The sequence below is a fragment of the Bison bison genome, unplaced genomic scaffold, assembly GCF_000754665.1.
Source record: "Bison bison bison isolate TAMUID 2011002044 unplaced genomic scaffold, Bison_UMD1.0 scf7180017864466, whole genome shotgun sequence".
NCBI classification, from domain to species: domain Eukaryota; kingdom Metazoa; phylum Chordata; class Mammalia; order Artiodactyla; family Bovidae; genus Bison; species Bison bison.
The window spans coordinates 8,900,750-8,914,336 of NW_011495027.1; the positions used below are offsets into that span (position 1 = coordinate 8,900,750).

Consider the following 13,587-nt stretch of genomic DNA (forward strand, 5'->3'; position numbering starts at 1 on the left):
ATTCTTTACAAAGAAATGGTAAGACTACTGTAAGACATAAAAAAATGAAGATAACTGGAAAAATATACCATATTCTTAAAAAGGAAGTCTCATGTTTTCCCATTTCCACAAATTCTTTCTACAAGGGGGAAAAGAGGGGAGAAAGGATAAATTGAGAGATTGAGATTAACATATATACCCTGCTGCTAAGTCGCTTCAGTCGTGTCCAACTCTGTGCAACCCCATAGACAGTAGCCCACCAGGCTCCCCCATCCGTGGGATTCTCCAGGCAAGAACACTGGAGTGGGTTGCCATTTCCTTCTCCAATATATACCCTACTATATATAAAATAGATAACTAATAAACATCTATTGTACAGCACAGGGAACTCTACTCAGTACTCTGTAATGACCTATATGTGAATAGAATCTAAAATGACTAGATATATGTATATGTATAACTGATTCATTTTGTTGTACAGCAGAAACTAACACAACATTGTAAATCAACTATACTCTAATAAAAATTAACTAAAAATAAACTCAGTGCAGTTCTAGGTAAAATCTCAGGGTTCAAACAGAATTTGATGAACTAATTCTAAAATACATCTGGAAAAGAAAATCTCTTTAGAATAGCCAAATTTTATTTTTAAGAGGAAAAAAAGGGAAATGTACCCCTTAAGAAATTTAAATTTTCTTTCAAATAATAGCTTACTCACTTAATCATTCAATGAATAGTGACTGGATGCATAATATTTATCAGGACTCTTCTAGGAAAGCAGAAGTGAGCAAAACCTATAAAATACCTGCACTTAAAACTTATTTTATATTCTGATTCTGATAATGGTAGCCTAAATAATCTGGATAAATTCTCTCTCACTGGGGTCAACTAAGAAAGTTGAATAGAAAAAAAAAAGTCATATAAGCATTAAAGAAGTGTCGAGATAAAAAAGAATTACCATGCCAAACTCGAAGAGGAGACAAGAAAGTCAAGAGTATTACCCAATAATGAAAATTTTTATTCCTGCCCTGAAGACACGTCCTATATGGACGAGAGAGTTATGAAACTAAGTCACACATTCAATGGCCTTGGGCTACGAAAATAAAACTATATTCACAGGGTAAAAGGTGAAACCAGCAGTATGCAAACCTTTCTATAACCTTCCCATGACACAGCTCTTACAACCTGACTTTGGGTCATCTGGATAGGCCAGAGAAATGCAAACCTTGAACCTGGACTAAGGTGTTCTAAACTGGCAGTATCTCGAGGCACCTGACAGGAGTAAATGAAAACCCTATGAGGGACAATACCAGACTTCAACATAGCTCTGTAATAGTTTCCAAATATAATGTTCACTGTGTTGTTAAACATGAAGGCACAGAAGAAAACAAGACACCATGAACAAGAAATAGAAAAGGCAACTATCAATAATCTTGGATCCATAATTATTTTATATTCTGGAATTATCAAAGGCAGAAGATAAAAGCAATCATGTAGACCATATTCAAAGATAAAATATCCAAGTAGGACACTAGAAACAATAGAAAAGCATATCTGAAAAAAAAACAACAGAAATTCTACATCTGAAAAAAAATCATAACCAAAATTAAGATCTCAGTGGATGAGATTTAACAGTAACTGAGAAAATCAGTAAGCTGGAAGATAAATTAAAAGAAGTGATCTAGAATATAATACCAAAATATGAAGATAGAAGTAGGGAAGAGAAGATAAAAAATCCAGAGGATGCAGTGAGAAGGATTTAACACACATTAATTGGAGTTCCAGAAGAATAAGGGAGCTAGAAAGTGAGGCAGAAAAAATAACTTTATAGACAAGGTCTAGGAAATTTCCAGAAGCCCAGCAGAGTTCCCAAACTTGGCAATAACAAAAGGCATTCCCAACAGGACATCTCATAGTAAAAACTTTAGAAAACTAAAGATAAAGATCTTGAAAGCAGCTAAAAAAATATAGGACAGGTTATTTTAAAATGAGTAACAGATGAACTTGCAAGAATGAGGCAGAAAATAGTGGATGATAACTTCAATATACAGGGGGAAAATAACTGCCACTTTAGATAGAATTCTATAGCCAATAAAAATATCCCTCAAGAATTAAGAGAACATACGCATCTTTAAACAGGAACATTCAAAAGGATGTATCTAATTATAAGAACTGTTTATCAACAGTCACTATAATTGCAACTGGAAAAATAGACTGACGAAGTAGAAGATACCTACAACACATAATAACCTAAGAATTAATGGAATTCCTAAGTATCAATATGAAATAATACAGATACTCCAACAGAAAAAAACAGGCAATTTGTCAACTTATTTCTCAAAAGAGGAAAAATAAACAAACATAAAAAAGGTTATTATTCAATCTGATAGAAATTTGGGGAACGTAAATTAAATTCACAATGAAATATCATTAACACTCACCAACTGGCAAAAATTTAAGTTTGACAATTGTATCACTGAAGACAGGGAGGAACAAGAACTCTTATGAACTCCTCATGAGAGTATAAATGTGTACAATCATCTTGGAAAACAGGCTGGCTTTGTCTAAGAGGCATATACTCTATGATCAAAAAACTCTACTCTTTGGCATATACCACCCTAGAGAAACTTGCAGATGTTTAAAAGACAGACAAGAATGTTCGTTCACAGCTTCACAGCTTTTAAAAGTAAAGAAACATGCAAAGACAACCTTAATGTTTACCAATAATAAAATGAATAATTAAATGGTGTCATATAAAGATATGTAATAATATACAACAAAATGAATAAACTACAGCTATGGGAAAAATAAAGATGAATTCCAAAGATAACATTAACCAAAGGGAACAAGTCACAAAAGAATACATATGGTATTAATTCCACTTCTGTAAAAGAAAAAAAAAACATGCAAAACTAAACTATATGCATTCCTAGATATCAACTTGTATATTAGAAAAGTCAGAATAACAGGAATGGGAGGGGGTGAATTTAATTGGGATGGAGAACTGGGAGTGCTGTCAATGTTCTACATTCTGTTCTTGTGGTGATTAAAATGGCTTTCCAGGTGGCTCTGTGGCAAAGAATCTGTATCTTTAAATGTTCATATGCTTAGAACTTTACATCAAAAAGTAATCTGGCAAGACATGTCAATGTATGGCAATACCACTACAATATTGTAAAGTAATTAGCCTCCAATTAAAATAAATAAATTTATATTAAAAAAAAGAAAACCTGGCCTATTAGATTTATAGTTCAACTTTCCAAATTTTACTTAAAATGTGTAGTTGAGTAGTCAACTTTGACTTGCAAGTTATATGAGGCATTGAAATATTCAAGAGAATTTAAGGTTCTGCATATTTATTAAGTTTATTTTATTTATAAAATATATTTATGTACTTAAGAAGGTTTTAAATCAGGGTACCAAGATTATCAAAACATAACCAATATATTGACTTTATAAATGAAATTTAAAATTTTTTTTAAGTTTTAAGTTATAAATAGGACTAAACATTATCTAAAAGCTCCTTACTTAAAGTATTTGTTGAAATCTGCCAATCAATAGAAAAATAAAAATCAGAGGATGACTTTAATAGTTTAAGAAAGAACTAATTCTCTAGGTTTATATCTTTAAGAAATCAAATACTAGTTTTAAAAAACAAATAATTATCTGTTTTACCAATTTGTTCAGAAGAGGCAAAACTTCACACTATCTCTTCTTTCTACCATATTAAAAAAATCTATGTCAGAAAATTTTTGGGAATTTGCCTAAATTGTAATAAAAATATAAACCACTTGACAGTTGATATGGCAACACATAATACTTTCAAAATAGCTATTCTTTACTTCTGGAGGCGGGGTGAAGGGGTGGTGTTGGTGGTTGTGGTGGTCATGGCCCAATTTGAGTATCTGAGAAGTGCTGTGGAACTCACAGAAGAACTATATTGATACACAAACAAGCTTTTGGAATAAATAATAATCAAAGATCTCTTGAAAGACTATGGAGTATAAGGGCACTTACACTCCCTATTATACCGCTGGTCTACTGTAAAATCAGAGTTGAAGTAATTTTAAACACATCATCTAGTAGATCATATTCGCATGTATTCTTATTATTTTAAATCAGAAAGTTAATGCCTTTGTGATAAAAAATTCACTTCCTTTGTTTTCATTTGTCACTTAAAGATGAACAAGATACTACTTTTTACCAAAATAAGCAAAGTTTTAAAGACTACAATGGCAAGGACAAGAGGAATTGTAAGCCATACTCATAAGCTGCAGGTAGGAGCATAAAGTTATATGGCCCTTCTGTACAACAATTTGGAACATTCATATATAAAACCTCAAATATGTGAGCCATATCCAACTCTTTAATCTACCAATTCTACTACTAGAAATTCATCGTAAAAATATTTTTGGATGTGTATAGTGTACAATGCACTATAGGAATGTTGATCAGAAGCACTCTTCATAATACCAAAGTCCTAGAGACAACATAAAATGATCAACAATGGAGGTGCAATAATATGTGGTACAATGGTACATTATGCAAAAATTTAAAGCATACTTAGGAATAATACTTAGTGGTATGAAAATGCTTATGGATCTACAGCTTGGAGAATAAATAAATGGTTAATTTCTACACAGCATGATCATGATTTCATGTTTTTTTAAAAAGGAATAGTCTATAAAACAGAAAAACAAGACTAGAATAGAAATATGACAAATTTTTAATGTGGAGAATGTAAAAAACTTTGTCTAAAACTTTAATAACAAGGAAAAACTCTGTAACATTAGAGTATAACCACTCTGTTCATCTTGACTTCTGACTTAATTTAAGAATGAGGTATCAATTAAATTTTACTTATTACTGTTGTCTACCTAAGCAATTAAAAATATTCAATTATTTGTCATCAAAGTAATCAAGAAAGAACAACGTTGTACCTATGTCTATAATATAGGCTAAAGAATCAAGAAATCAGTTATGAGCTATTGACTAAACATCAGTAACTGGCCCTCAAAAAACACCCGCCAAATTCCCATTGTTGAAACAAATTGGATAGCTACCTTCCATACCAGGGGTGAATGCTAATTATAGTTCATGGTTTGAAATATTATTGATGTTGACTAGTTTTTGTCTCATAGAAGTGTTGCATCTGGTGTGATATAAATAAATATTTGGTCTTTGTCCCTGGTTCCTGGCACAGATCTCCTAAAACTCTCAAGATCTCCAGGGTGATCAAAGTGTCTTTTAAATGCTAATGACATGAGAGGTGGCTGGGGGCCCCCAGATAGCTTCAGAATGGGAGTGGGTCACCAGAAAGACCAAGGCATGAGGATTAGAGGGTTGGAGTTTTCTGTCCCACCACCTCCCGAAACCACCAGGGAGAGGAAAGGAGCTAGAGACTAAGTTAATCACCAATGGCCAATTATTTAATCAATAAAGCCTAACAATGAAACCTCCATGATAACCCCACTAAGGGATGAGCTACTGGGTTGGTGAACACATCAAGGTGCTGGTAGGGTGGTACACCCAGAAAGTGCATAGAAGCTCCATGCCACCTTCCTTCCTAGCATACCTTGCCCTATGCATCTCTTCCATTTCACTGTTCCTGAGTTATGTTCTTTATAATAAACTGGTAATGTCAAGTCTTTTTCTGAGTTCTGTGAGCCATTCTAGCAAATTATCAAACCTGAAGAGTCAGTCATGGCAACCTTTGATTTATAGCCAGTCGTCTCAAGTATGGGTGACCCGATATTTGTGACTGGCATCTGAAGTGTGGGCAGTCTTTTGGGACTGACCCCTTTAACCTGCGGAGTCTGACATTAACTCCAGGTAATTAATGTCAGAATTGACTTAAACTGTTGGACACCCAACTATTGTTTGGAGAATCAAAGAACTGGTTGTTGGTGGTGGAAAATGCTCAAGATCAAGTATCAGAGATTAGTCTATACAATGCAGCACTTATATTTCAAATAAACTTGGGAAAATGGGATACTGGGGTGGATACATTATAATAATTATATTTATAACTACACTGAAACAATAAGACAAGAGAAAGAAACATTAACAAGATGTTAAAAGTATCAGATTGACCAAAAAGTTTTCTGGCTTTCTGTAAGATCTTATGGAAAAATCCAAATGAACTTTTTGGTCAATCCAATAAATGTGTTTGAGTAGTAGTACCACAATTTTTTTACCCATTTTTCATTTTTTCATTTTCTAAATATTTCTAAAATGAGCAGATATTACACTTTCTTAGTAAGAAAAAAAAAATCAAAGCTATATTTTGGATCAGTATGTTTCAACTGTACAGTCCCTGAGAGGTTATATGTATGTCCTTTAAAAAAATCTATCTAATTAAATTGAAATCTAAAATAGAGATATTAGCTATGCCATGGTTCTAATCTATTCTAAAGAAGCATAGTGGAAAATACTAATTTGAAAGGTTAACTTTTTTCATTTTAATGCTATTAAATAAATCAATACTATTTAAAAAAAAGAAAAAGAAGCTCAAATATCTTAGGCAATGATAAAATAACTGTAAAAGACAATTTGGCAATACTGAATACTGAAGTAGCACATGCTTTAACATGAAAGTCTATCATATAACTTAAAACAACATTTCATAATTTTTTAGTGGAAGCCAAACGAAAATATATCATTAACTTTCTAGTTGCCAAATGAAAGGTGAACTGTGCTCCCCAAGAAATTAAAAAATTTCTGTAACCCAAGTATCTTTATTATGAGAAATGTTCTTTGTTTAATTTACTTTTCAGGAATCTCTCTGGCTTACTGTTTCCAATTTGAATTACTATATTTGATAATTTAATTCTTTCTTACATCCTGAAGAAACATTGTTTTAAAAATAGTTTAATGTAAAAAATTTAATCTGTTTGCTTATGAAAACTGTGGTCAAACTACCTATTCTACTTGTATTTCTATAGCTTGACAGCTGGTTTAATAAAATCAAACAAAGACCTATAAAAATTAGAGTTGAAAGGGGCTCTGGTGATTGCTAGTCTTCCTGCCAGGATTCTTTTTTTCTTAATTTCTGAATTAATTACTTAATTAATTAAGTGTTCAGATACTTAACTTCTGAACACTACTTACTATGCAGTAGTATGACTTCCAATTTAAAAAATATATTCTATTTGAATATAGAATATATTTATATCAATGAAACCTAATACAAGAATACTGGTAAAAACAGACTTGGTATATTTTCAGTCAAAAGTTAAGAAATTTGATGTTTTAGTTAGACTCATCATTATAGAGACACACACAGTTTCTATTACATCTTTGGCAAAATGAAAATAATTTTATACAAATACTTTTTCCTATCTACTATATACTCCAGGGATCAGGAGACCATTGGTTGGGAATGATTCATTTAGTTCAATTTCCTAATTTTACATATCAAGTGTGTGAATAAAGTAACCAGCTATGTATAAACAACATAAATCAAATGAAACACAACCTCAAGTGGACAATTTCTACCAATGATAAAAGTAAGAATGTTTCACACTACAGACATTATAATTTTCTTAAGTCTTTTTTTATTTAGAGATTTTTCTGGTAAGGAGATATATCATAGGAAAGCAATTTCACTGGCAGTGAGGTATGTATATATACTCTACCAAAATACTCCTTATTTTAACTGCTTTTAACTTTATTTACATACGAAGAAAAGTATCAATGCATATCCTTGTTTCAACTATAGTATTAGCCATACTACATGAAATAAAATGAAATGGTGCTTGCATACAAAAACTGTTATTTGTAAAGGAATCTGATTTCAGATTAAAAGAACTAATCTGTTTTTGGAAGGAATTTAAAAGGAGAATCACAATTTATCATGACCAAGACATCTGCACCATATTTTCCATTCCTCACAGCACATTTATTTCAGTAATTCCATTAAGTCGGTTCTTAGCATGAGCAATAGTGTTACACGATTTTCGTACATATAATCACATCCAAAACAAGTTCTAAAATTTAAATTGTAAACATTCTCATCATATGTAGAAATATTTCGATTGGTGTATTAAGTTTTGTTAACTGATCAAATTTGGAAGAGACTATAAATGAGAAAGCCTATTCTAAACCGTGTAGTGAGCATTGTTTATTAATTACATTTCTACAACGTTAAATAAAGAGGCAAACCTGTCCTGTAAGCATGTCAAATTTTAGGTAAAACATTAAAAAGAAACAAATCTGTTAACAAAAGGATGTCTTGCAATAAAGAATATTAGACTTTTTTAAAATCTATTATGATACAAAAATGTAAAGGGTAAATAGCATCTTTGTTGACAAAGTAGGAGGTAGCATGGATGCACCACTTTATTGTCTGAGAAATGCAACTGGAGTAAAGAATATTTCCTTACCACAAATAATTTCCAGGACTATGTACATATTTCTTTTAGAAATACTTGTTTAAACAAATCTCCCTCCACTTTTTAGTATAAAAAAAAAAACCGTTCCATGTGATTTAAAAAAAACACTTACACGTCTAGATAGAATAGTACTCTGCCCTATTTGAGTGAACAGTCTCAAACTATGAAGTACATGATATTTAATGCCCTAAGTTGAGTAAATTTAGTTAGCAGTTCCTGGTATTATACAAAACACTAAATATATACAAACAAAATATAATATCTTATTTTTCAATACAAGTCTTGTGGGGAATAAACAGAACCTTGATTCTGGTAACACTGCAGAAAACATAATTTTCCAATTAGTCTGTCTTTATCCATGTGCAACAGTTTATTAATAACTGCTTACATGTATTGATCTTTCATTGAGTGAACACAGTTAACTGACTAAATGTAGTAAACCTTAGAAACCTCTTCCATCCTATATAAAATATAGAGACTACTTACTGTTTGAAGTACTCAATTTGCTCTGATGTCACTGTCATTCACTTTTCCCCATTTTCCTGCTTTAGTATTTATAAATGGATAATTTAATGTGGCTTTGAAAAAAAAAGACAAAGAATTTCAAATTTACATCCAATTCAAATTTTCTATTTAAAAGGTTTTCTTGTTCTATGAAGCTGCTTCTGCCATTAGTAGAGAAAATGAAGTTTCTGTAATGGAGGCAGGCTTTTTGAGTAGTGATGTGACTTCCACCATGCCAGCTCCAGTCCGTGGAAGATTAGCGTTTACAATGTGTCGTTGTAAGTGCTTAATCCAGTCTTCCTGAACAGACAATGGTCCACGAAAGACTAGGCCACAAAACCTATAGAAGAAGTTGATAACAGTTCTCTTAACATGACCAATTCCATTTAACAGTTCTCTTAACATAACCAATTCCCTTTATTTAAAACCAATTCCCCCCTCCCAAAAAACCCAATTCCCATAAAATTCATAAACACAAAGGCCAAACTTTATACTGAAGATAGTACTAGACAACAGTTTCTAAATACTTGTGAGGTCAAAATGATTAAATGTAATATTAAAACTGCCAATTCATACTAACTCTAGTAATACCTGCAGAGATGGGAACATTACTATGAAAATTAATTAAAAGGTCTTAACACCTACACATCTTAATTCCAAAATGCACTACTTTTTTTTTTTTCAAAAGAAAAAAATGCACTCTTTAATTTAGAATTCCTTAAACTGCATGAGGATGAGTATGGAAGGAGGTGTGAATGAGTCTGTATATCTACACTCAGAAGTACAAGTGGAGAGAAAATATACTTCCAATAAGCAGGAACTCAAGACAATTTGAAAAACATCAAATTAAAGGAAACAAAGAACACGAATAAAACACAACAAAAAAAGCCACTTTTACAAATCACAATATCATAGAGGCCCTTAGCTAATATAAAAAACTTGATTAGTTGTTGAAGTACAGCATATTATGAGCCATATAAGATTTTAAGTCTGTCTCTGAAAGTTCATTTGTAACTTGATTTTTGAGAATGCACCTTCAGTCAAAAATTAAAAATTTCAAACAAAATAACTAGTACGTCTCAAAGCAAAATCTGAAGAAACTGAGCAGATTAGGTAATATAGGCATATACCTGCATCGGAGAATGTAAACCTCGTCAGCACCATGAGGTAATGTTAAAAGTTTCTTCTTGCTTCCGGATCTTGACCTTGATTTCTTTTGCTTACAATCTAAGGCTAAAAAGGGGAAGAAAAAGACTTAACATTTCTTACATATTCTAAGTACACATACATACAGATACTTCTTGGGAGGTCAGACCATCTAAATCAAGTTAGAAAATGTCTGCATTCATTTGTAGTCCCTGAATCATGCACTACCTTGCAGCTGGTTCTCTAATAGCAGTAATATTATCAGCATATACACTTCTTGTACTCATTTTTCAAATAATGCTTAACCATACCAAATCAGAACTGAAAGGATAAAACTAAAATAATTTGAAATTACTAAAGTGGTCAATTACCACAGCAATGGCAATCTTTTCTCTTACAATCATATATACATTATTTTAACATCTGGTTAAATCTTACTTCCAGGAAAACTATAACATCTTATATAAGATCATCAAGTTTGCATTTGATTAGTTCTCCATTAATCAGATTTCACATACTTTGAAAACTTAGTAAAAAGTTCAAAGCAATTCATTTTGAATTTTACAATAGCTCTTAAAATTATAAGCTAGCCCTACATTTGAAAGGACAAAGAATGCTCAACTTTCATTTTTAAACTCAATCTGTATTGTATATACAAGCATATGTTCTATTTTACTAGAAAAATAGATCCAGATTATCTCACATAAGTTAACAAATGGACCACAAATTAAATGATGACTATTTGTTACATTATTTTCTATTTTAAAAATGTGATTAAAAAGGGGAAAAAGAGATTTTTATGTTAAAGTGCATCAAAATTCTAGTGCTAACTGTTCTTGAAATTTCTGTTACTTGACTTCTCCTTTAATCATTTATTTTAAAAAATCTAATTTAATAAAGAAAAAAGATTTTTTTTTAATAGGTAGGAACAGATGGGACATAACATTTTATTCTTTAAATACAACTACACCATTCCTTTGAACAAAGTGATGATAGTATTCCAGGGTGCTGCTGGTCAATTAGCAGGAAGAGATGGTAAGAATTTATCTCTAGGGGCCCAAGGGGGAAGGGAAACAAATGTAACAGAAGAGTTGTCCAAATGAATTTTCTTCTGTTAACCTGTCATGTGAAATGCCCCGGAAAAATTCTAGGGAAGAGAGAATAGGAACTGGATATTCAATGATTGTGTGAAATGAGTTTTCCAAGTCCAGGTTCCAAAAGAACAGATGCTACTATTACAAAACCAGTAAATAGACTACTGTTTCTTACAGTAGTCAAGTGGCAATGCTAAAAGAAATGTCACATAGAAAATTAAAAACCATGAGAAGCCTAAATCTCATTCAAGCCACTGTCTTTTGCTTCCTGTCACTTGCCTCTTTAAAAGAAAAATCTAGGTGTCACAGTCTTTCTCTGTTTATCCTCAGAAGAAGAATCTAGTAAGTAAAGAACTACAGGAATTCAAGTTAAGTATTTAAGAATGGCTGCTTCAAAGCTAAACAACCAACATCTGGAACAGAAAAACCTTACAAGGTTCTCATTAGTTAGCTCATTCAAGAGCCTGGCACATGGTAGGAACTGAATGAATACTTCTGCAACGAAAAATAAAGAAAAACCCAGTAATTTAACCTTTGACATTTAAACAGCATATGAACATAAATTTGTTCTACCACTGTGTAATATATACTATAGTTCCTGTAGAACACTTCTGCATCATTTGTTTAAATGAGCATGTTGCTAGCAGTCACACTTTTCTTCACTTGCCAGTCTAGCTTGCATGTAGAAACTAGGTTCTTCACAACCAGTAGAAAGAATGAGGTAACACATAGTCTCTAATCAGCACATTTTTCTTCGTAGTTGCTTTGGTGAGCAACTTGAATTTAGGTGAATTTCAAAGAAATTCATACACCACAAGAGTTTAAGGAACTCAAAAAGGGCTAAGTGCTACTAGATGTCAGCTCCTCTTTTCCTATGTATAAGGTAAACCACACACAATCCCTGTCTCTGTTACATGGAACAGGGGAATCATTTGGTGTATCATGAGATTACAGACAGAATCTTTGATGAGCTTCCTGTGTTGTCAAAATTGCCACATTGTATTCAAATTTTTTCTAAAATGTAAATAAATTACTGTCAGATACAAATAAAATATATTGTAACCATCCTTTATTTGTTTACAGAGTGCCATAATGTTGGGTGTGTAAAGCAAATTGAGGGAGAGGGAGAGAGGGTGATGGGGAAGTATGTAAAAGAATGATTTACCAGTCAGTTATAAAACATTTAAATTACATTTAGATGCTGTGATACGTTAAAAAAATGGAACTGGAAATATTTACTCAGAGGTGTAGAAATGTTTTTGACTTTAACAGAGGGAAACAAGAATTTTTCTGATTTTTTATATTATATGAATTCTAGAAACTCTGAAGTTTAAGCTGTCTTATGAATGATCAGATCTAAATTTTAAATGAGAATACCATAGTTTTTGTTGTAATTAATATTTGAAGGTATTATGACTTCAGAAAGTAGGACAACTCTGTCAGCATATGATTGAGAATCTCTAGTACTTAAGAGTTCTAAATAAGTTTAGGGAATAACAAGTATTGAGAATCCTTGGAAACTTGTCCATAAAGTTAAAATGTTAAAAACCAGAGGCCTCTGGTAATTACACTTAAATATCTCTATTATCTTAACATCTCCATCATCACTTTAAAATTTCTTATCCCCTGAAATGTCATTTATGTTAGAACATAAAATATGAATACATTTAACAGGAACATTTTTTTTTCTAATAACAACATCCAACTGTCACCCTTACAATACTGCCCAAAATTTTAGAAAAATATGTAAGAATATTTAACATATTATAAATATGCACACAAAAGGGACATCTATATGGTAATCTCTACATTAAAAAGATGATTAACACAAAATGTTCCACTAAATGAAAAAGATGATGTACAAACAAGACAATTACACAAATGTTCTCAAAACAGATTTTATTACCTCAAGGGAAAAGCCATTTCATTCTGGACTGTACCAGAAATCATTAGAACATTAAAACAACATCACTAACAGAAGTCAGTTTTAGTATTAAGGGCTCATCAATATTTCTGACAAACTAAAAGTTTATTGAAGTTATTTATATGAATAATCTGCCAAATAGATAGTGTTATACTAATACAAAGGCTTTCTTTACAATTTTATTTGCCCTTATTTGTTACTGTCAAAAACCAAACCAGACATATACCGTTTTTCTCTTTCAAAGTATTTTAAATCTAGCATTGTTTGTATACTTGAAATTTACAAAAAATACTAAATTAGTTTTGGAAATTCTTAATTTTTTTCTCCTTGAGTATAACTGCTTCTTCAGAAATGAATAAACCCAATCACTCAAATCTTCCTATTTAGGGTGGCAGATAATGTTTGAAGTGATCAATTTTAACCATTAGACTGTAAAAAAAAAAAAAAAAAACACTTTGCAGTTATCTGATTTATAAAGGATCCACACTGCTATTGGTAGTAATATTTTACTTTTAAGAAGAATAAATTGAGTTGAGCTGTAAGGCCA

General features: G+C 31.6%; 1 protein-coding gene across 29 annotated transcripts in view; it reads right to left on the minus strand.

Moving 5' to 3' along the window:
• Positions 1-7,515: 7,515 nt before the first annotated feature.
• Positions 7,516-13,587, minus strand: part of ZNF644 (zinc finger protein 644) — a 99,867-nt gene continuing 93,795 nt past the window's right edge. For all 29 annotated transcript variants that reach the window (XM_010860415.1, XM_010860416.1, XM_010860403.1 and 26 more), the window contains 2 exons: positions 10,007-10,109; positions 7,516-9,216 (listed from right to left, as the gene is read on the minus strand). In XM_010860415.1, the coding sequence (XP_010858717.1) occupies positions 9,024-9,216; positions 10,007-10,109 (296 nt within the window). In that variant the 3' untranslated portion in view covers positions 7,516-9,023. The remainder of the gene's footprint in view (positions 9,217-10,006; positions 10,110-13,587) is intronic.